Source organism: Triticum aestivum, chromosome 1B (genome assembly GCF_018294505.1).
Source record: "Triticum aestivum cultivar Chinese Spring chromosome 1B, IWGSC CS RefSeq v2.1, whole genome shotgun sequence".
NCBI classification, from domain to species: Eukaryota; Viridiplantae; Streptophyta; class Magnoliopsida; order Poales; family Poaceae; genus Triticum; species Triticum aestivum.
Genome location: NC_057795.1, coordinates 6,284,696 through 6,310,088, shown reverse-complemented (window position 1 = coordinate 6,310,088; position 25,393 = coordinate 6,284,696). Strand labels below are relative to the sequence as shown.

At 42.8% G+C, this 25,393-nt stretch overlaps 1 protein-coding gene across 1 annotated transcript; it reads right to left on the bottom strand.

Moving 5' to 3' along the window:
• Window positions 1–861: 861 nt before the first annotated feature.
• Window positions 862–5,831, bottom strand: LOC123103031 (putative disease resistance protein RGA3). Its single transcript, XM_044524522.1, has 2 exons — window positions 1,469–5,831; window positions 862–1,279 (listed from the first exon to the last, which is right to left on the bottom strand). Exons 1-2 carry the CDS (start codon window positions 5,622–5,624, stop codon window positions 1,098–1,100), a joined length of 4,338 nt encoding a protein of 1,445 aa, XP_044380457.1. The 5' UTR covers window positions 5,625–5,831; the 3' UTR covers window positions 862–1,097.
• Between the last annotated feature and the right edge of the window lie 19,562 nt (window positions 5,832–25,393).

Below are 25,393 nucleotides of genomic sequence, written 5' to 3'. Positions count from 1 at the left end.
TGGATTAAATTTGCATTACAAATATCCAAGGAAGAAATAGGGTCATCAGTGTTCAATCAAGCCAATAACAAACCTGGCAAGTGTTGAAGGAGATGATGGATCATCAGTGCAACGACATCAGAGTGCTGTAAAGTTCCTCGACAAGTTAAAGCTCTAATTCCTCTTGCAAAATGGATGGTTTGGCAATGTGGGCGACATCTCCCCAGTAATTAAGTAGCACCGCCGGAGCACCATCAGTATCCAAGCAGATGACAATAACAGTTTCCAAGGTCTCTCAACAATATGAATATATATCCCAACTTCTACTAAACCTGGGACATGTTGAAGGAGATAATAAATATCAACATTATAAGTATAGCTGAACAAGATAAATAGTCAAAGTTCAACCAAGCCAATAACAAACCTGGCAAGTGTTGAAGGAGGTGGATCATCAGTGCAAGCGCAACTACATCCTTTGGCTTCCAACGTAAGTAAGAATAAGAAAGCCTGTATGTATGTCCTGTGAACAGAGGACGGCCAGTGGCGAACATCGCATCTCCCCGCCCTGTAACCACCACAGGATCACATCAGCAACGCCGGCGCGGACAAGGGCCACAATTTACAATTCACCAACATATGTAGGCAGAATCACAATTCCCGCCTGTGCGTCTAGCGGAACAGAGCAGCCATGAGAGGGGCCTACTTATTATCCAAGAAACTCACAGCATCCAATCTGCAGAGCGATGTAAAGTTCCTCAACAGGTTAAAAGCTCTAATTCCTCTTGCAAAATGGATGGTTTGTAATTAACCAGCCCTGCCGGAGCACCATCAGTATCAAAGCAGATTAAATCACAACTTACAAAGTTTCTCAGGCCAATAGTCTTCTCAACTGAATAACCAATACTAGGCACATAGATACATGGAGTAGCTCCCAAATACGAGTATACATATCACAACTTGTACTAAACCCGGGCCATACTGAAGGAGATGAAAATCCACATTACAAGTAGTATGTATAGACAAGATAAAAAAGGTGAAAGTGCAACAAAGCCGATTGTTTACAATCATGACATGACCTAGTAGCACATTATTTGAACCAAACAGAATCGATGCCCTTTCTACGTGGTTGTCATCCTGTTTTCCTTGCTTAACTGGGCAACATTATTCTCCTGTATGAATTGAAAGAAGCTTCCTGGTCTTTCGAGGTTCTCGCCGGGAAAAAGGCTGAATAACCTCCACTCGCGAACTATTCTTGGTATTTCCTCCCATGTCTTCGGCTTAAATGGTTTAAATTCCGTTACTGCACATAGCACAAATGATGTCAGAACAAATTTGAACAAACTAATGTAACACGAAGCTTTATACCACATGGCATTAAAATAATGGAGGACAAGCTTGTACAGATGTGTTTGACAGTGGTATATGTGATGGGATGGATGACTGCATCTGTAGGTTATATGTGGCAAAGATAGGAAGACGTGCTGCATACCTTCATAATGGGCATCTAGTCGTTTGTTGTCAATGCTACCCAGCTGCTGCTGCAGGCATCGAGGCAGCTTCTTTATAGCAGGACAGATCTTAATAATAAGCTTTTTGAGAGACTCGTATGCCTGTGACTCATTTGGTAGGGATGCCAGGGTACGACAGCCAAGAAGATGAAGGGATTCAAAGGATGGGGTGTGCTCTCCCGGCATTGACTCAAGCGATGTCAGCCCAGCGTTGTCAATAATGGTCAGTCTCTTAAGGGACGTGGGCAGATGGAGAATCCCCCCCAACATGCCAGCACAGAACAATACTTCTAGAGATTCAAGATAAGGAGGAAGCGAATGCCTCGTTGCTACTGCTGCTGACGGCTCTGGTACATTTATGGAGGTAGTGACTTCGGGTCTCTGGAGCCCACCCATCTGATAAGATAGGCCTCGAATACTACTGCAGTGAGCAATAATTATGGTCTTTAAGGACTTTGGAAGATTTAGAACCGCTGGTAAGCTTCCACATCCAGATATACTTAGCTCTTCTAGGCATGAACAGAAGTGATTCATGAGTGATGATGATGATAACTCTGACACACCTGCAGGCATGATTGCCTCACTACAAGAAGAGCCTTCAACGAACTCTGGCTTGCCCTGCTGCTTGCCATAGATGGACTCGAGCTTAATGCACCCATCAATATACATGCTCTTGAGAGATGCTGGGACGTTGAACATCTCTACCAAACTTGCACAATAACTTAACTCAAGAGACTCCAGACCTGGCAGGCATTGGCTCCTACTGGATGCTGATGGCTCAAGAGGAGCTTGTGCATATCCAGTCAGATTTTTGCAGTTTACAATCTTTAATCTTCTCAAGGATACCAAGCTTTGGAACACTTTCTCTGGCCAGTGGACAAGCACATCACATCTACCAATTTCCAAACCTTCAAGGTGTACAAAATAGTCCCACTGCTCTAGTGCACCTGATCCAAAGAATAAGTTGCAGCATCCTAACTCCATAACTGTAAGAGGGGATTTATGGTTCCATTTCTCCTTGTTGTCCACTGCTACAATTGAAGTGCGCTCTGTCTCTGATGTTGTTTCTGTGTCTTCTAGCTTCAGTATCAGATCGGTCAGTGAAGAAAAAAATTTGTCTATGAAATGGAAGACCTCTTGCCTACCATCTTCAATTTCTAATACACTGAGTTTTGGTGCTTCGGGAAAATCTATTATCTTTGGGCACTTCTGAATTGATAGTTTCTCAAGCTGAGGAAACAATATCTGTTCTCCTTTTGCACCAGCATCCCATCTCTGAAAGCTCTCTAAGCCTTTCACTTTGAGCACCTTTAGGACAGGAAATGCTGTGCGTACCAATCTATAACCACCTCTGCTACATGGTTCTTGAAGCAATGGTGCTTCAGGTAAATTTATCAACTTTGGACATTCCTGAATTGATAGTTTCTCAAGCTGAGGAAACAATATCTGTTCACCTTGAGTCTCTTCGACTGCATCCCAACTGTGAAAGCTCTCCAGGTCTTTCATTTCGAGTACCTTTAGGGCAGGAAACGCTGAGTGTACCAATGTATAATCACCTTTACCACAAGATCCTTGCAGCAATGGTGCTTCAGGTAATGCTACCAACTTTTCACAATTACTAATACATAACTTCTCAAGCACAGGAAATATTGTAAGTTCTTCTTGCCTCTCATCTATTTTCCACCATCTCTCAAAACCCAACAAATGTTCTAGCGTAAGCACCTTCAGTCTTGGAAAAGTTAAGATTGTACTGCATCTAAATAAAAATCGCAATCTTTCACAATGAGAAAGATGTATCTCAACCATGTTTTGCAACATACCCATACACTCTCCTCCGTAGGAATATATCTTCAGAACCTGTAGCTCACCATGAGGTTCGAAATTGTTGAGCACCTCAGTGTCACAAACAGAAGTCCATTTTAATGTCAGTTGTCTGAGATCCTTCTTTTTACCGAGATTTGCCAATTTCGCTTCTGCTTTTGTATCAATATTCTCTATCTGACATAGCTCCAGCTGACCACCAAGGTTTAAGTCCTGCAACTCTGCAATATCACTGCAGTGAGGGCCAGTAACTGCTGCTACAAAACATGTAATCGTCTGCAGGTTAGTGAGTTTTCCTAGTTCTGGAGGCATGGTCTTCAACTTCAAACATCCATGAGTGTAGAGGTGACGGAGAGAGGTCATATACTTCATTTGCATTGGAAGTCGATCAAGGTAAGGGCAGTAGGAAAGGTCCAGCGTTTGCAGGTTATATAGAATACTTATATCTTCAGGAAGTGCTTTAATGTTACTGTATGAGAGATCAAGGTACCTCAAGTGATGCAGATACTTTGGTTTCAGTGGAAATGATTTTGTCTTAATAGTGAGCTTCAAGGCATGCAAAGATCTGTACTTTGATAGATGTTGCAATGAGCTTCGCAGAGAGCTACCACACAACAGGGTTTGGATAGCAGGGGATCTTTTCTCCATAGAATCATTCAAAATATCTGCTGTTTCTTCACAAGACAGGAACAAATGCCTACCAGTATCTGGAAGCAACTTGATTTGACTTGGTTCCACAGTCGTAACAATGCATTCCTTTTCCATAACCGACAATGCAATATCATGCATAAGATCATGGATTTTGCATGTTGTTCTGGAATAATTATTTGACAAGAATTCTGGGATAAAGCCATTTGCAACAGTTTCCTCTATCTCCACAAAAAATGACCTTGATGCCAGCTCATTGAAAATATATTTTGCAACAGTTTCAAGACTATCTTCCTTGTGTTCTGGGATAAAGCCATTTGCGATCCATAGTTGGATCAGTTTCTCCACATCAATCTTGTAATCCTTCGGAAATACAGCACAAAAAGCAAAGCACTGCTTCATGTCTGATGGCAAGTCGTTGTAGCTAAGCTTCAGTATTGGCAAAATTCCAGTTTCCTCGGTGCAAATGCTGCTTCTGGATGATACAACCTTCCATTCATCCACGCTGGTCTTCGTACGAAGTACAGAGCCCAGTGCCGTTGCAGCTAATGGAGATCCAGAACATCTCTTCACAATTTCATCAACCATCTCAACTAGTCCAGTAGGCTTTTCTTTCTTCGAGCTGAATGCTCTGGCCTCAATAATTTCCTTTATGAAGCAATCCTCCAAAATATTGAGATTGTAGGGTGTTGCATCCATAATTTCAGCAATTCGTTTGTCACGAGTTGTTGCCAACACTGCACTACCCATGCCACCATGCAGACAGGCCTTCAGTGTTTCCCACTTATGGAACTCTTTGTTGTTCCAGATATCATCCAATACAAGGAGATACCTCTGCCCTCTGACCAATTCCTGTAGTTTTTCCAGTGGTGATTTTTGTTTGTCTATATCATCATTTTTCTTGGGAGATGCTTCAACAATACTCTTGGCCAGGGAGTTCACATCAAAGGTATCAGAGACACAGACCCAGAGCAGCAACTGGAAATGCTTCTGAATTTCAGGCTCATTGTATATGAGCTGAGCTAATGTGGTCTTGCCAACGCCGCCCATTCCAACAATGGAAATAGTTGCGAGATCTGAGCGGCTAGCTTGACCAAGTAGCATATCTATAATCTTCTTTTTTTCTTTGTGTCTAGATCTGCTCGCAATTTCTTGTGGGTCGATGATAAAATGATTGGTCTGCCTCCACTGCTTGGACACTGGCGGCTGTGGTCGGTACTTAAACCTAAAGGCATGCATCTCTCCTATGAGGACCTCAATGGCCTGCAGAATCAGGCAAAGCTTGCGACCCATTTTGTAACGGAACACAACACGATTGTGAGTAGGGAAGAGTTTGATTACATCAAAGCCGAGCTTGCTGTAGTGCCCATCCTTCTTGGCTTGACGACGGAGTGCTTCGTACTTGAATTCGTCAAAGACTTCATTTGCCTCATAGGCCACCGTCTTGAGCTCCTGGAGCCAGGCTTTGGCACCTTTTCTGTGTGCCGTGGCCTGCTCCTCGGCGTCGGTGATGACGTCAAGGATGGCCGGAAGCTTGCGTTTGAGAGTCTTGTGCTGCTCCTCCATTCCCTCCATCACATTGTACTGGTCCAGGAGGTAGCTGGACGCCTTGTCTAACAGCTTGGACACCAATGGCTCGATTGCCATGGTGGCCAATAGCTCCGCCATTGGAGCGCTCAGAAGAAACTCCCGCAACAGGCACACAACGCTGGGGAAAACAAGCCAGTGCAGTGTAGAATGAAGAATAGAATGGTGTGAGCAAGACGTGCTAGCTTGCCTGTGAGGAGAATGGAAGCTGAGAGTTTCTGGGAGCGAAGTGATAAGCCAGATTTCTGGATACCAATAAAAACTATCCAACCTTGCAACAGCTCAGCGCTAATCATTCTTCTTGGGCAGACGTACAATAAGGACTGGGCAACTGTTGTACCACATCAACAGCTGGCACACCAACAGTGCTAGGCGATGCCGATGGTGGTACATCTCGCCCAGACACAACCATAACAATGGTGGTTGAAACTTGAATGCACCACGTGCCCAGAGTGTGACAGCACACCTACTGTACAACTACAAACCTGAAATGTTGGTTTTCTAAATTGATTGAATCTTGAATGCATTACGTGCAGACGGCTGGAGAGAGAAGGCCCAGCAGCAATTGCTTATTTTCTTGTCCTTATTTCAATGACACATCTAATTAAGATTGAGTACAAGGTCGATCTAAGAAATGATCATAATCTGCTAGCAGGGGATTATCTCGTGTTTGTATGGACATATATATTACTTAATATGCTGATATGATAAATCACAACTTGACAACCTCCTGCTATTTGGTGATGACAGTATGTGGTCCAATTGTCGAGCTTACTATGTTCTGTTATTGTGATGCAGTGGAACCCGGCGTAAGGAGACATGTGGATTTTTTTAGCAGCTTAACAAGATTCGCTTGACTAACTAAACTCAGAAGAAGCCTAACTTTTAACTGTTGAAGAGAGAAGACCCAAAAGAATTTGCTTATTTGATTGTCCTTATTTAAGTGACACCTCTAATTAAAGATTGAGTACAGGATCAATCTCAGAAATGATCATAATCAGTTGGCAGGCGATTATCTCTTGTTCGTAGGGCCATATAGTAATACTTAATATACTGACATGAATGATAGATCACAAGTTCACAGTTTCCTGTTATTTGGCAATGAAAAGATAGGCGTGTGAGTATGCAATCGAATTTGACGAGCTTACTATTTTCTATTAACGTGAGAGTGAAACCCGGCATAAGGAGCCACATGGAAGTTTTTTATCAGCTTAGCGAGATTCACTTGACTAACTAAAATCAGAAGAAGCCTAGTGTTTCAACTGTGCAGCGGAAGCAAAAATAAATAAAAAGAGAGAGAAGCATGCTAACCTTATGCTCAGACTGATGCAAGTTGTAGTTACACTCCGTTCATACTCTTATAAAGTTAGGATTTTAATCCTTTGACACATTAAACAAACATAGACAGTTAGCAATAGGTCTGATGAGATTGTATAAAATGGTACTCCCTTCGATCGAAGATAAGTGTTATGGTTTTAGTTTAAGGTTTTAGTTCAAATTTGAACTAAAACCACGACAGTTATTTTGGATCGGAGGGAGTACCGAAGAAACATACTAATACATTAACAGCAAAGGTGCACAAGGAAATTGCAAATACCTAGATCATGTATCATAGTCCAGAATGCACATGAATAAATGGCCATAAAAATGGATGGCATTGTCAGGTAACAAAACCCTTGCAATTGATGAAATTTGCTACAGAAGATTTCCTGACAATAGACAGAGTTCCGAAAATGAGCACTAACATGATTGGCAAAAAACATGGTGCACAAGACATTCACAAAGCTACTCGAGAAGTCGAGAAATGAAACTAGAATGTATAGAATAAATTTTTCCAATAGAAAAGACGATTAGTCATTTTTTAAACATGCCACTGGCTACTAGCTCATATCAAGTTACCTGTGCAAGCGTACTGGAAGGAATAAATTCCAGCATCCCTTCATCTTGTCCAGTTGGAAGAACTCAATACCAAGTAAGGTGCAAGTCCATATTTTCCAGTTTGAGCAACTGGTCCCTTAAAGAAACAATTTAAATAACCTACAATAAACATACAAAATCAGGCATCCCATCCAGGCAAGTGTGTGTAGGGATCCAAAAGATAAATGTGGCGGTTGCAGCCAAATATTCTATAACAGGTTGTCCGGTCCTTTAGAAATTAGAGCCAGAGAATGTGGAACTCACAGATCCAAAAGTTACCTACAAAAATAAAATGAAGCACAATACAGTACAAACTGCAGTTTGTGGGCTTTGGTCATGCGCCTCAGATTTTTATTAAGGATGGTCTGTGCGACCAAAATAATGGGAGTTCTGAATTTATCAAGTGAAGACCCATTAAGCTGAGCAGATTAGCTAGACCAAGCACTTGATGAAACTGCACCTATACTGCCACATCCAGTAGCAAAATTTACTTTACTTGTGTGCAATATAGGAAGGTGTGCAATGCTCAATGGCGACCTGTAGCCCTTAGTTAAAAAAAAAAAGAGGTGACAAAATATCGTCAAACGGTAACATTGCCTGATTACTTGAGTCATGGGAAGCCTGATGAACCAAGTATCCTGTAAAAGATGGTGAAGACAAGGACGGAATAGGTCTTGGGACAGTTGGGAGTTGGCAGCTGAGAAGGGTACACTTGTTAGTAAATATACGGGGGCCCGCTGAGACGGTTAGCAATAGCTGTTGCTTGTGTTTGTGAGTGCCAACAACCACTGGTTACTGATCCAAGAGCCGTACCAAGATTGCGCGCAGAGAAGTCGCGAGGAGTCTGAACGGCCCCGACTTGCACATACACGAGAGAGATATCTGACCAGTGGCTGTTGGTTAAGCGGATGAGGACATTTTGCTAGACTTGACTTGGTTACACACCCACATGCCACTCGGCTCGTTTCAGACTGCAGTAGCATGTGAATGAATCTGATTGAAGGGTTGTCGGCACTCTTACTTGCCCACGGCAACGGGTCGTTAGCTAGACTTACTACCGGGCCTGATATCTTTCTTAGACTTGTCTTGCTTTCAGGGGATGCACTAGGCATCTGCGACGCCAGTGCCAATGAAGAAGGCGTACTTCGTGACAGGGCGGGCTCTCTCTCGCACGCTCAGCAAGCGGGCGGCTGGTTGGTCACTATAGTAGACGGAACGACGGGCTTATGCGACGATGCTACTCCGGCTAAGCTTGCGACGAACCTTATGGGAATAAACACAAGCACCTGGTGGGCAGGCGGCTGGTGGGTGTAAGGTGACCTTGTGTCGGCGGGCTTGCTTCCAGCGGACGGGTGAGCAGAGCGCCTTGAAGGCGACGATGCGTCTTCGTCCTTGCCTGCCGTGCTATGAAATTTGTGTGGACAGGAAGGCCGGAGTGGCAGCGGACGACGTACGACTTGGGGGGGAGGGGGTAGGCAGGATGGGTAACTGGGGCTTGGAGTACGGAGAAGGTGAGGTGGAGACTGAAGCTGCCGCCATGGACGGACGGACGGAGGCGGTGGGATCCGGGAGAGGCTGCGCCGGCGAGGGGAGGCGGTCCGGCTGGCGAGAAAGACGAAAAGGAGTTTTTTTTTTAGGGTGGAAGGAGAAAAGGAGATACAGGGAGCGCTCGGCTCGGCCGGCCCAGTAAGTGGCTCAGGTTCCTTTCGTTCGATTTTCCTTGCATTCGTCTGTTCATTTTCTCAGTTTTCTATTTTTTTTACTTTTGTTTATATTTTTCATATTTTAAATAAATGTATTACAAAATTTAATTTACTTAAATTTTCTATGGTTTTCAGCACGCATTAAAGCAATGTTCGTACCATATGCGTTCATTGGGGTGAGCATATGTGTATATGTATGAGCATGCACGTCTGTAGTATGTTCACATAATACATTCTAATTAATCTTAGAAAATAATACATTCTGAATAAAACATTCACATAAGCTTAGAAATAACTCGGTACCATTCAAAAAAACAATTTTCATATTAAGTAACATTCATGTGTTTCATAAAAATGCATTCCGACCATTAAAAAAACATCTATACAATGTAGAATAAATTTTCACGTAATATAAAAATAATTCAAGCACTTCAAAGAAAGATGTTCATCACAGTTTCCGAAAAAGATATTCTTACCATTCAAAACAAATGTTCGAGCATGTGTTTCAGAAAAGATGTTCTTCACTGTTTTCTAAACTATTTGTACAATCTAAAATATGTTCACATATTTTTTTTTTGAAATGTTCATGACATTTAGAAAATATATTCACGTGTTACAAAAATAAGTTTGAGGATTTTTTTAGAAATACTTATGTAATGCAAAACAAAGTTGCAGGTAATTTTAAAAAAATATTTCATACCATTCAAAAAATTGTTCAAGCATTTCAAAAAAAGTTGTTCATCATAGTTTTCAAAACTATATATACAATGTAAAAGATGTTCGCATAGTTTTGAAAGAAAAATTGTATCAAAAATATGCTCGCGACATTTTTAGAAAATGTTCACGTGTTACAAAAATAAGTTCATAGAATTTTTTATAACTCCTTATGCAATGCAAAGTAAAGTTGCACGTAATTTTAAAAATATATTTCATACCATTCAAAAAAATGTGCAAGCATTTCAAAATAAGATGTTCGTCACGCTTCTCAAAATAATTTGTACAATGTACAATATGTTCGCATGATTTTAAAAAACATTCATTTAGAAAAAATGTTCAACAAAAATAATTTCATGGAATTTTTAGAAATGTTCATGCAATGTAGAAAAAGTTTCTGCATAATTCAGAAATAAAATGCTAAACCTGGATATCAAATATGTTTTAACGTGTATTTGAAAAATATCTACATTTAAAAAAACCCAAAAAAATGTACTAGAAAAGAAGGAAAAATGATGAAAACCAATAAAGAACAAATAGAAAAAAAAAATCACACGAAAGCTTCTAAAACCGGTTTGAGCGGTCTATAGAAGCTTCCCAAAACCGCTCTGAGAAGCATACATGACCACATATATGGAGCCGCTCGCTTTCGCTCGTGCCAGATGCAAGATGTCCTTTCTGTCTCACAAAGAGCAAGACATAGCCCTCACTAAGACGAATAGTGGAGAGAAAAGGTGCGGATCGGCGAAGTGTGGGCTTGGCTTAGGGTTGGTCTTTCAAATTAGGTCCAGGTCTCAAAAAGATAGAGCATGGTATGAATTAGAGCCCGTGACGTAAACCTGATCATTAGTCAGCCAGGCCGGGCTTGCAAAAGCCTAACCTTGCAAAAAAAATGGAGTGAACAACTAAGAAGAATAATTAGGTCCAGGCCACCGGTAACTGTATCAAGGACGAATCTATAACAAGTGGTGATGTCCACATAAAAACAGCAAAGAAGAACAACGATAGATTGCTTAACGATAGATCTATAATGAGCATCGCAAATTATATACCAAGCATCTTTTAAATTCTCCCCTCCTCTTTGCTTAAAGTTAAGAACCTCGTTCTCGGAGGTGCACGCAATAGGGGAAGAACTATCCATAATGACAAAAGGTGGTCAACAAGATTGCACACAAAAACAGATCTGACGAGAAAACGGCAAACAAAAAAGAGGGCGAATAAAATGGCAATTTTTTGTGAAGTGGGGGAGAGGAAAACGAAAGGCAAATGGCAAATGATGTAAATTGCAAGGAGATGAGGTTTGTGATTAGGAACCTGGCTGATGTTGATGATGTTTCCCCGGCAATGGCACTAGAAATTCCTTTTAATGTTTGCTTGAACTACGTCGGTATTTCTCCAAAGAGGAAGGGATGATGCACCACAGCAACGGTAGGTATTTCCCTCAGTGATGAGATCAAGGTTATCGAACCAGTAGGAGAACCATGCAACACCACGTAAACAGCTCCTGCACATGAAGAACAAATACTTGCAACCCGACGTGTTAAAGGGGTTGTCAATCCCTTTCGGGTAACGGTGCCAGAAATTGTCGAGTGACGGGATAAAATTGTAGTAGATTGAAAGATGCAAATAAAAGCAAATAAAATTCAGCGACGTATTTTTGGGTTTTTGGATTAATATATCTGAAAATAAAATTTGCAAATAAATAATAAAGCGAATAGCAAAGTAGATCTTGAAGGCAAATATATTAGAGAAGAGACCCGGGGCCGTAGGTTCCACTAGTGGCTTCTCTCAAGAAAAAAAGCAAACGGTGGATAAATAAATTACTGTTGGGCAATTGATAAAACTTCAAATAATCATGACGATATCCAGGCAATGATCATTATATAGGCATCACGTCCAAGATTAGTAGACCGACTCCTGCCTGCATCTACTACTATTACTCTACACATCGACCGCTATCCAGCATGCATCTAGTGTATTAAGTTCATGAAAAAATGGAGTAATACAATAAGAACGATGGCATGATGTAGACAAGATCTATTTATGTAGAAATAGACCCCATCTTGTTATCCTTAATAGCAACGATACATACGTGTTGGTTCCCCTTCTGTCACTGGGATCAAGCACCGTAAGATCGAACCCATCACAAAGCACCTTTTCCCATTGCAAGATAAATAGATAAAGTTGTCCAAACAAAATCCAAATATTGGAGAAGAAATACGAGGCTATAAGCAATCATGCATACAAGAGATCAAAGAAGACTCAACTAACTTTCATGGATAAAAACATAGATCTGATCATCAACTCACAGTTCATCGGATCCCAACAAACACACCGCAAAAAGAGTTACATCAAATAGATCTCTAAGAGACCATTGTATTGAGAATCAAATGAGAGAGAGGAAGCCATCTAGCTACTAACTACAGACCCGAAGGTCTACAACGAACTACTCACACATCATCGGAGAGGCACCAATGAGGATGATGAACCCCTCCGTGATGGCGTCTAGATTGGATCTGGTGGTTCTGGAACTTGCGGCGGCTGGAATTGGTTTTCGTCGACTCCCCTAGGGTTTCTGGAATATTGGGGTATTTATAGAGCAAAGAGGCAGTGCGGGAGGTCTCTGAGGGCGCGCCCTGGTGTCTTGTGCTCACTTTGGGCCCCCTCTCCGGTACTTCTTCAGCCCACTGGATGTCTTCTGGTCCAAAAAAAATCTTCCGTTTCATATTGATTTCATGGGATGTAAAAAACAAGCAGAAAACAACAACTTGCACTGGGCACCATGTCAATAGGTTAGTATCAAAAAATGATATAAAGTTACTATAAAATGATTGTAAAACATCCAAGAATGATAATATAACAGCATGAAACAATCAACAATTATAGATACGTTGGAGACGTATCAGTCACCTGCAAAGTCCCCCCACTTTCTCTCGATTTTTCTCCACCGCGACCCGTCAGTGGGTGCTCTCAACTTCTCGCCTTTCTTACGGTCCTCTTTGTGCCATCGCATTAACTTGACATGCTCTTTGTTATGAAGTCGGTGGCACCGAGTGGTATACTTCGGTCGTACCGAAAAGATTCGGTTGGACCGAAAATAATAAATCGGTGAAACCGAGTTCATCGCAGAGAAAACACTTGTCACCTCAGCTCACTAAACTAGTAAGATCTCACAAAGATGTGCAAGGTTTACTGAAGGATGTGCAATGAATTGGAATGCAAAAAAATGAAGAGCAAACAGAAAGAAAGAAATCCAGATGAAGTTTTTTTTGGAAAGGGGAAACAAATATGCATGAGACAAATGCAAAAACACAGAAAAGAACACAAAAGAACTTCATCTAGAGATGGTCGGCGACAAAGTCACCTATGTTAGAGTTTATTGACTTAGGAGTCAAGTGAGAGCACTTTATCATAGGTCATACTCACCGTTTAAGCTCAAAATGGGGTTGCCATTTTTCGTTTAAGCATCTTGATGTATTCACATCTTGTCGAGTTGCTTTAGCTCATGACTTGGAGTAAAGCTTCTCTAAGATGGAATAACATACCTTGGTTGGTGGTGTTGTCCATGTAGCTTAACTTGTGTGGGTTGCTCAAGGTTGATGTAGCTCATCAAGAGTTGGGAGCACCACTTGGAATTTGAGTCCATCTACCTGCATGGGTTAGTTCTTGCAAGGAAGAGCACTTGTGTATCCAAAAATGACAATCATGAAGCTCAACATAGAATTTGTCAAAGGATATGTTTGAGAGGTTTCGTGCTTCCTTGACTTCAACCACCATAGGTGTAGAGACTTGGTGATATAGAGATTGCTCAAGATATGAGTAGATTACAATCTCATGGAGTTTAATTCCACCAAGTACCTACATGGGTTAGATAACATGCAAGATACAAATATATCCAAGACATAAGATTTTCATCATAAGAGAAATATCAAGGATTAGTCATAAGCTCATGTCTTGCATGTATCCAATGCAGTTTCTACTCCACGTTTGAAGCATCAATGATGTTCAATTCTCCTCTTAACCTGCAAAACACTTTCTCATCAAGAGGTTTAGTAAATATATCTGCTAATTGCTTTTCGGTGCGAACATGCTTAAGATCAATGTCACCCTTAGCAACGTGATCTCAAATGAAATGATGACGAACTTCAATATGCTTAGTTCGAGAATGTTGCACATGATTATGACAAATTTTGATAGCACTTTCATTGTCACAAAGCAATGGAACATGTCTCACATATATCCCATAATCTTTAAGAATTTGGGTCATCCAAAGTAATTGAGCACAACATGAACCAGTGGCAATATATTCAGCTTCGGCAGTGGATAAGGATACCGAGTTTTATTTCTTGGAGGACCCAGACACAAGAGATCTACCAAGAAATTGACAAGTACCCGAAGTGGACTTTCTATCAACCTTGTCTCCGGCATAGTCCGAGTCGGAATAGCCAACAAGATCGAAAGAGGCCCTCTTAGGATACCAAATGCCAAAGTTTGGTGTATGAATTAAGTATCTTACTATCCTTTTCACGGCCTTAAGATGACATTCCTTAGGAGCATCTTGATATCGTGCACACATGCACACACTTATCTTGATATCGGGACGTGAAGCACATAGATATAACAACGAACCGATCATAGAGCGATAAACCTTTTGGTCAACCGGTTCGCCATCTTTGGTCAAGTCATTATGTCCACTAGTAGGCATGGGTGTAGACATACCTTTGCATTCTTGCATATTGAACTTCTTGAACAAGTCCTTCGTGTACTTTGTTTGTGAAACAAAGGTACCTTCCTTAGTTTGCTTGATTTGCAGCCCAAGGAAGAATTTGAGTTCACTCATCATAGACATCTCAAACTTCTGCGACATTAGCTTTCCAAACTTTTCACTAAAATGAGGGTTAGTTGAACCAAATATGATATCATCAACATAAATTTGGCATACAAATAGTTCTCCATTAACCCTTTTAGTAAAAAGAGTAGAATCAATTTTCCCAATTTCAAAGCCTTTTTCAATAAGGAACTTGGTCAAGCATTTATACCAAGCTCTAGGAGCTTGTTTAAGACCATAAAGAGCTTTGTGAAGTTTGTAAACATGATTGGGTTTCTTAGGATTGGCAAATCCGGGGGGTTGCTTAACATAAACTTCCTCCTCTATTTCACCATTTAGAAAAGCACTTTTAATGTCCATTTGGTACAAGGTGATATCATGATGATTAGCATAGGCAAGTAAGATGCGAATGGACTCAAGTCTAGCAACGGGGGCGTAAGTCTCACCATAGTCCATACCTTCGACTTGTGTGTAGCCTTGGGCGACGAGACGTGCTTTGTTGCGAACTACTTGTCCATCTTCATCTTGCTTGTTGTGAAACACCCATTTGGTACCGATGACGTTGTGGTTGTTGTCGGGCTTCTCAACCAATGTCCAAATTTGATTCCTCTCAAAGTTGTGTAGCTCTTCATGCATGGCATTTATCTAGTCCGGATCTTCCAATGCTTCTTCAACCTTCATAGGTTCAATGCTAGAGATGAAAGAATAGTTTTCACAGAAGTTAGCTAAACGAGTTTTAGAGCGAGTGATTCTCCCGGTTTGAATGTCATTGTAGATTTGCTCGATGGGATGATCTTTAGCAACTCTTGCTCAAACTCGTGAAAGCTTTTTCTTGGGTCTTCGTTGAACATCTTCTTCATCTTGTTCTTCTTCTTCTTGGCCTTCCTCATTGTTGGCATTGTCGTTCTCTTGTCGTGGTGGAGAAGGAGGTTGTTGACGTTCATCTTGATGCACTTCCTCGTTTCCTTCATCTTGGTGTGTCCCGCTTGTGGATGCTTCCGTATCAACTCTTGGTTCACCTTGTTGTGAAGTTGAAGCTTCCACTTGGACGGACGAGGTACTTTCCTTCACCTCCGTTGGACGAACCTTGCCAATAGCCAAGTCTTGAATTGCTTCTGAAGGATCTTTGTCACCTACATCAATTGGCAATTGCTCTACTTGCGAGCCGTTAGATTCATCAAACTTCACATCTACCGTCTCTTCAACCTTTCGGGTGAAATTGTTGTAGACACGGTAAGTGTGAGAGTTTGAGCCATAACCTAGTAGGAAACCTTCATGAGATTTAGGAGCAAATTTAGAGCGACGATGCTTATCAAGAATGTAGCACTTTGAGCCGAATACTCGAAAGTATCCAACTTGGGGTTTGTTACCAGTGAGGAGCTCGTATGCCGTCTTGCCGAGTAGCTTTTGAAGATACAAGCGATTTGTTGCATGACAAGCTGTCTCAACCGCTTCTGCCCAAAAGTGCTTCGACGTCTTGTACTCGTAAAGCATCGTTCTCGCCATTTCGATGAGCGCTCGGTTCTTCCTCTCAACAACTCCATTTTGTTGAGGTGTGTACATAGCCGAGAACTCGTGTGAAATCACTTCTTCGTCAAGAAAGGTGTCTACATTTGCGTTCTTGAACTCCGTTCCATTGTCGCTGTGAACCTTCTTGATCTTCACTTCAAATTGATTTTGGGCCTTCCTAGCGAAGTTTTTGAAGATCTTTTGGACCTGTGATTTATCATCGAGAAAGAACACCCATGTAAATCTGGAAAAATCATCAACTATAACTAGACCAAAAGAATTTCCACCGAGACTCTTGTAAGAGTTGGGACCAAAGAGATCCATGTGAAGTAGCTCGAGTGGCCTCATGTGGTCATGATGTTCTTCACGGGATGCCTTCCACCAACCTGTTTACCTGCCTAACAAGCGCTGCAAAGTCTATCCTTATCAAATATGACATTGTTAACTCCAAGGATATGATTTCCTTTAATAAGCTTGTCAAGGTTTCGCATACCAACATGACCAAGTCGTCTATGCCATAACCAACCTTTTGAGGATTTAGCAATGAAGCAAGTTTTAGGTTGAACCTTTTTAGTGAAATCAACAATGTATAGATCACCTCTACGTACACCGGTAAAGGACATTTTATGATTATCTCGACGAAACACTTGGCAATCTACTTTAGTAAATAGAACATTGAAACCGAAATCAGCAAGTCTAGATACTGAAAGTAAGTTGTAACCAAGAGACTCAATGAGCATGACATTTTGTATGGAGCTATCATGTGATATGGCCACCTTACCGAGGCCAACCACCTTACCCTTTGAGTTTTCTCCGAAAGTGACATACTTTCGAGGACTATCATTATCAGCAAGCTCACGAAACATGTCTTTATCTCCGGTCATGTGATCGGAACATCCACTATCAAGAACCCATTCCTTTCCTCCTGACATATATCCCCGAAGATTTGCCATAAGACCAAAATGTCTCATTGCATCATCAAGATCGGAGTCACTGTCATCATCCTCATCATAGTATCCATGTTCGACATCGTCATGTGGTGGATCAAGTCCTAGAGAGGGTGATTCATTAGAATGAGTTTGATAATCTTGCTTACAAACTTTTATAGCTTTAGAAATAATGTCACTAATGATACCAACATTTCCTTTGGCACGCATAAGGTTTGTAAGCTCAAATAAACGATCACTAAACATAGGATCACTAGTATTCATCTTACTCAAGGCAATAGACTTATGGAGAATTTCATCAAGATTTTTCAAGGAATAATCGGGAAATCGTTCCTCAAGAAATTTCCATATGGTGTAGGCACACTTAAAGGTAGGCAAGCATCCAAGCAAGTTTCTAGGTAATCCTCTAATGATAAGATCGACAGTTCTAAGATTCCTAATCATGTCAATTGATTCATCATGGGTAGGATGCATAGGATCAACATAAGGTGCACAAGGACTAGCAATGTACTTGTTAAAATGATATTGATTGAAGATAATAAGCATCTCATTTTTCCACTCATGAAAATACTCCCCATCAAGAATAGGCACTCTATGTCTAATACTCCCAATAGTAGACTCATCCATCTTCCTCCAATGGTAATTAAACCAAAGCAATGGAGACCAATGCTCTGATACCACTTGTAGGACCTTGAGAAGAGGTGTCTAGAGGGGGGGTGATTAGACACTTAGTGCCAAAGTTGCAGTTTTTTAAGATTCTTTGGGGTTAAGTGGAGTTTAGGCACAATTTCAACAATCACAATACATATCAAGCAAGCATGCAAAGAGTATATGAGCAGCGGAAAGTAAAGCATGCAACTTGCAAGAAAGTAAAGGGAAGGGTTTGGAGGATTCAAACGCAATTGGAGACACGGATGTTTTTGGCGTGGTTCCGATAGGTGGTGCTATCGTACATCCACGTTGATGGAGACTTCAACCCACGAAGGGTAACGGCTGCGCGAGTCCACGGAGGGCTCCACCCAAGAAGGGTCCACGAAGAAGCAACCTTGTCTATCCCACCATGGCCGTCGCCCACGAAGGACTTGCCTCACTAGCGGTAGATCTTCACGAAGTAGGCGATCTCCTTGCCCTTACAAACTCCTTGGTTCAACTCCACAATCTTGTCGGAGGCTCCCAAGTGACACCTAGCCAATCTAGGAGACACCACTCTCCAAGAAGTAACAAATGGTGCGTTGATGATGAACTCCTTGCTCTTGTGCTTCAAATGATAGTCTCCCCAACACTCAACTCTCTCTCAATGGGTTTGGATCTGGTGGAAAGAAGATTTGAGTGGAAAGCAACTAGGGGAAGGCTAGAGATCAAGATTCATATGGTAGGAACGGAATATCTTGGCCTCAACACATGAGTAGGTAGTTCTCTCTCAGAAAATGTATGCTAGAAGTGTAGGTTCAGTCTGATGGCTATCTTCACGAATGAAGAGGAGGTGGAGGGGTATATATAGCCTCCACACAAAATCTAACCGTTACACACAATCTACCAAACTCGATGGGACCGAATCGCTAAACTCGGTCAGACCGATTTAGCAAATAATGTGACCGTTAGGGTTTTCGGTGGGACCGAAATGCAACTCGGTGATACCGATATAGTTAGGGTTAGGGCATAACGTAATCTCGGTAAGACCGATTACACAAACTCCGTGAGACCGATTTGGTAATAAGCTTTCCAGAGAGTTGGTCAGGCAGACTCGGTGGAACCGATTACTCAAACTCGGTGAGACCGATTTTGGTAATAAGTTTCCAGACAGTTTGCATTGTAATCTCGGTAGTACCGATATTTCAAACTCGGTGAGACCAATTTGATAATGGACATACACAGAGAGATTACAATCCCATCCTGGTGAGACCGAGATCCCTATCGGTAAGACCGATTTCCTTAGGGTTTGTGGCAGTGGCTATGACTTATGGAATCGGTGGCGCCGGATAGAAAGAATCGGTGTGACCGATTTTGGCTTTGGGTTTAGGTCATTTGTGGAAGTGGGAAAGCAGTTGAGGGTGTTGGAGCATATCACTAAGCACATGAAGCAAGAGGCTCATTAAGCAACACCTCATCCCTCCTTGATAGTATTGGCTTTTCCTATAGACTCAATGTGATCTTGGACCACTAAAATGTAAAATGAAGAGTCTTGAGCTTGAAGCTTGAGCCAATCCTTTGTCCTTAGCATCTTGAAGGAGTTCCCACATCCTTTAGTCCATGCCACTCCATTGTTGAACTTATCTGAAACATACTAGATAAATGTGTTAGTCCAACAAGAGATATGTTGACATTAATTACCAAAACCACCTAGGGAGCACTTGTGCTTTCAATCTCCCCCTTTTTGGTAATTTATGGCAACATACATCAAAGCTTTAGATATAGATATAAAGAATAGCAAGTAAAGCTTTGGAAAGACATGTAACAAACATAGACTCCCCCTACACGTATGCAATCATGTGAATATGTAATTCAGAAGCATGTGAGAGCATAAACACAATAGAGCAGGTAATGTGTTACATGTATCCTGGCCATATGCATCAGAGCAAAGAATGTTGAAGAAAATACCTTCATGTTCATGAGTCCTTCTTGCAAACAATATGTACATCAGCAAGAACTCCTCATACACATGATTGTGATGCATATACTTACCTTGTAGTCTTGAGTTTGGCTTAGGATGGAATGGACCTGTGTAAACAAGGTTAGATAACACAGATACATCTACTAGCCAGAGCAAACAGAAGAAACCACAAGAATACCAAGACTGGGATGACATGTAAAGAGTGAGTACTAGGTACCACATTGGATTAGACATGTCCCCACGAGTAAAGATATGCAATGAATTTAAATGATCTCTTTCCCTTAGATGTCTTGCTCCCCCTGAATCTAACATGGGATACTGGGAGAAGATAGGGAACATAAAATCAGAGCTTAAAGAAACACAGAGCTGAAAGATATGAATGATGATCAGAGCTGATGCATGCTAATGCAAATGAGCACAAAAGATCAAATGAACATGTCTCTCCCCTAAAAAAGACATGTGGGTATCTCTCCTCCTGAACACCAAGCATCTGGGATCCTTGAGAAATACTTTCTACTTGAGTATTCTCTCCCCCTGGAGATCTCTCTCTTCACTTTGAGGTTTTCTCCCCCTTAGAAGGTTAGAAGGTCTCTCTCCCCCTTTAGGAGATGATAATCTTTGATGCTCTCTCTCTCTCTCAAAATGATAAGCTTTGATGTTCTCTCTCTCCCCCTTTGACATCAATTTCCAAGAAGGATCTTCTGGAATCTGTCGAATGGGTTTGGTCCTGGAGACACAGAACAAAGCAAAGATAAAAATGTGATGCTTGTAGAGAACGAGATTCATTGAGTGGAGCTGGATCAGAAGAAACACAGAATTATGTGGCAAACAGTTTTTCCTGTTATGAAGTCGGTGGCACCGAGTGGTATACTTCGGTCGTACCGAAAAGATTCGGTTGGGCCGAAAATAATAAATCGGTGAAACCGAGTTCATCGCAGAGAAAACACTTGTCACCTCAGCTCCCTAAACTAGTAAGATCTCACAAAGATTTGCAAGGTTTACTGAAGGATGTGCAATGAATTGGAATGCAGAAAATGCAGAGCAAACAGAAAGAAAGAAAGAAATCTAGATGAAGTTTTTTTTGGAAATGGGAAACAAATACGCATGAGACAAATGCAAAAACACAGAAAAGAACACAAAAGAACTTCATCTAGAGATGGTCGGCGACAAAGTCACCTATGTTAGAGTATATTGACTTAGGAGTCAAGTGAGAGCACTTGATCATAGGTCATACTCATCGTTTAAGCTCAAAATGGGGTTTCCATTTTTCGTTTAAGCATCTTGATGTATTCACATCTTGTCGAGTTGCTTTAGCTCATGACTTGGAGTAAAGCTTCTCTAAGATGGAATAACATACCTTGGTTGGTGGTGTTGTCCATGTAGCTTAACTTGTGTGGGTTGCTCAAGGTTGATGTAGCTCATCAAGAGTTGGGAGCACCACTTGGAATTTGAGTCCATCTACCTGCATGGGTTAGTTCTTGCAAGGAAGAGCACTTGTGTATCCAAAAATGACAATCATGAAGCTCAACATAGAATTTGTCAAAGGATATGTTTGAGAGGTTTCGTGCTTCCTTGACTTCAACCACCATAGGTGTAGAGACTTGGTGATATAGAGATTGCTCAAGATATGAGTAGATTACAATCTCATGGAGTTTAATTCCACCAAGTACCTACATGGGTTAGATAACATGCAAGATACAAATATATCCAAGACATAAGATTTTCATCATAAGAGAAATATCAAGGATTAGTCATAAGCTCATGTCTTGCATGTATCCAATGCAGTTTCTACTCCAAGTTTGAAGCATCAATGATGTTCAATTCTCCTCTTAACCTGCAAAACACTTTCTCATCAAGAGGTTTAGTAAATATATCCGCTAATTGCTTTTCGGTGCGAACATGCTTAAGATCAATGTCACCCTTAGCAACGTGATCTCAAATGAAATGATGACGAACTTCAATATGCTTAGTTCGAGAATGTTGCACAGGATTATGACAAATTTTGATAGCACTTTCATTGTCACCAAGCAATGGAACATGTCTCACATATATCCCATAATCTTTAAGAATTTGGGTCATCCAAAGTAATTGAGCACAACATGAACCAGTGGCAATATATTCAGCTTCGGCAGTGGATAAGGATACCGAGTTTTATTTCTTGGAGGACCCAGACACAAGAGATCTACCAAGAAATTGACAAGTACCCGAAGTGGACTTTCTATCAACCTTGTCTCCGGCATAGTCCGAGTCGGAATAGCCAACAAGATCGAAAGAGGCCCTCTTAGGATACCAAATGCCAAAGTTTGGTGTATGAATTAAGTATCTTACTATCCTTTTCACGGCCTTAAGATGACATTCCTTAGGAGCATCTTGATATCGTGCACACATGCACACACTTATCTTGATATCGGGACGTGAAGCACATAGATATAACAACGAACCGATCATAGAGCGATAAACCTTTTGGTCAACCGGTTCGCCATCTTTGGTCAAGTCATTATGTCCACTAGTAGGCATGGGTGTAGACATACCTTTGCATTCTTGCATATTGAACTTCTTGAACAAGTCCTTCGTGTACTTTGTTTGTGAAACAAAGGTACCTTCCTTAGTTTGCTTGATTTGCAGCCCAAGGAAGAATTTGAGTTCACTCATCATAGACATCTCAAACTTCTGCGACATTAGCTTTCCAAACTTTTCACTAAAATGAGGGTTAGTTGAACCAAATATGATATCATCAACATAAATTTGGCATACAAATAGTTCTCCATTAACCCTTTTAGTAAAATGAGGTTTAGGTTTAGTTCAGTTTTAGGAAAGAAAAAGAAGAAGAAGAAAAAAACAGGAGAGGAGGAGAAGAAGAAGAGGAAAAAGGAAAGGAAGAAGAAGAAGAGGAGGAGGAGAAGAAAAAAGAAGAAGAGGAAGAAGAAGAAGAAAAAAACAGGAGAGGAGGAGAAGAAGAAGAGGAAAAAGGAAAGGAAGAAGAAGAAGAGGAGGAGGAGAAGAAAAAAGAAGAAGAGGAAGAAGAAGAAGAAAAAACAGGAGAGGAGGAGAAGAAGAAGAGGAAAAAGGAAAGGAAGAAGAAGAAGAGGAGGAGGAGAATAAAAAAGAAGAAGAGGAAGAGGAAGAAGAAAAAAACAGGAGAGGAGGAGAAGAAGAAGAGGAAAAAGGAAAGGAGGAAGAAGAAGAAGAAGAAGGAAAAAAAGGAAGAAAAGGAAGAAAAGGAAGCAGATGAAGAAGAAGAAAAGGAAAAAAGACCCCGACCCGGCACCCCGACACGACACCCCGACCCCGAGACCCCGACCCCGACACCCCGACCCCGACCCCGACACCGACACCCCGACCCCGAGCCTGACCCGACACCCCGACCCCGACACCGACACGGCACCCCGACCCCGACCCGGCACCCCGACCCGACACCCTGACCCCGAGACCCCGACCCCGACCCCGACCCCGACCCCGACACCGACACCCCGACCCCGAGCCTGACCCGACACCCCGAGCCCGACACCGACATGGCACCCCGACCCCGACCTGGCACCCCGACCCCGAGCTTGACCCGACACCCCGACTCCGACACCGACACGGCACCCCGACCCCAACCCCGACCCCGGCACGACACCCCGACCCCGACCCGGCACCCCGACCCCGACACCGACATGGCACCCCGACCCCGACCCGGCACCCCGACCCCGAGCTTGACCCGACACCCCGACCCCGACACCGACACGGCACCCCGACCCCGACACCGACACCCCGACCCCGACACGACACCCCGACCCCTACCCGGCACCCCAACCCGACACCCCGACCCCGAGACACCGACCCCGACCCCGACCCCGACACCGACACCCCGACCCCGAGCCTGACCCGAGACCCCGACCCCGAGACCCCGACACGGCACCCCGACACCGACACGACACCCCGACCCCCAACACCTCCCGAAAAGGTGTTCTTTGGCCTTCGAGAGGCCGACGGGGTCATATATTTGTGAATTATTAGTTAGGTTATATATTTTTCGATTTGGTTATGAAAAACATGATATATATAATTGTGTTGATCGGGTAGTTTTAAATGTGCAGTTGTTTATGTTGTACTTTTTTCATGTTGTACTAATTTCGTTTATTCTTTGTCATGGCAGGTGTTGACAGATGGTGGGCGCTGGTCGGGAGCGCGCCGAGGCCCCTTCTTCGTCGGCGCGTAGTGTGAGGTCTTCCATTCCACACGCACCTCTCCGCCGAGCGTTGCTGGACAGTATGGCGACACCGCCGGGCCCTTCTTCGTCGACCGCGGTGCCCAGCAGGGGACGAGGTAAGAAGAAGGGCCGAGGTGGAGCACGTGGTCGCGGGAGAGGAGGTAGGGTGGCTCTTATGGTGCCTTCCTCGCCGCCGCCCCCAGCTGTTTCACCCGAGCACGTGACTGCTAGGGTGGACTCGTCTGAGGAGGAGGCTACACGGACTCCGGTCCACGAGCCTCCGGTCCATGGGTCTTCGGCCCACGAGCCTCGGGTTGACGGGCCTTCGGCCCACGAGAGTTGGGCCCACGAGACCCCGGAGGAGCACATGTCTGGATGGGGTACTTGGTCGGGTCAGCCTGAGGAGCCGAGTTCTGATTCGGCAAAACTTTCCGGGGTTTGTCACGTTGCCTGGTGAGGGTCGGCTTCCAGAGGTTGGATTGAGTTGGGAGCACTACTTGGCTGCCCCGGCCCCGCCAGGTGAGATTATCGACGGTGTCTTGTGCAAGACGAGGGCAGACATGGTGATCAGAAAGTTCTGGGTAATTTCTCCTTTACACAATTAAAAATCTTCAACTAGCTAGTTATTAATTGTACTAATCAACATTGTCTCATTTGATTGCAGACATTCTACAGGTGTGAGGAGGGATACGAGGAGGCGGCGGCAGATGTTATCCAGAAGGAGTGCAAGCGCCTACTTCAGAACTTACGGCATGAGGCTCGGGTGCAGTATGTTCGAGACTACTACGCCGACCGTGGTATCAAGAAGTCCAAGCAGGATTGCCGCGATATTTTCTTGAGTAAGGAGCAGTACATGAAGGTAATTCTTAAGGCCTTGTACTTAATTCCTTTATTTAGTAATTCTATTTGCTAACTTAGGCCCCTCAGAGATGGTGTGCGGATCGGATGGATTGTTGGGAGGTGTTGGTCGATGGGTGGTGCTCAAAAGAATGGTTGGCCACCCACAACGAGGCCAAGGACAAACATGCCCAAATGGAAGGTGTGCCACACCACCAAGGCAGCTCCAACTTATTTCAGTATGGGCGGAACTGGGTATGTGGCTTGCTTCATGATTCATGCAATTCATTCATCATGCTAGCTTTAGCCCTTTAATTAGTAATTTACTTTGTTTCTCTCTTTCAGGCACGCTACAATAAGGCGGATAAGGTGCCAGAGGTGTACGACCTGTATGCCATGGCCCACACTGGCTCTTACAAGAAAGTCAAGGCATTCTCTGTGTCTGACCTCGATGATCCAAAGAACCTCACCAACATCTCCGCCCACGAAAAGCTCGTGCAATATAGAGATCAGGGGAAGGCAAGGAAAGGGGAGGACTTTAACCCGAGCCAGGGTCCCATTCATACAGAGTTGCTCATGATATCCGGTGGCG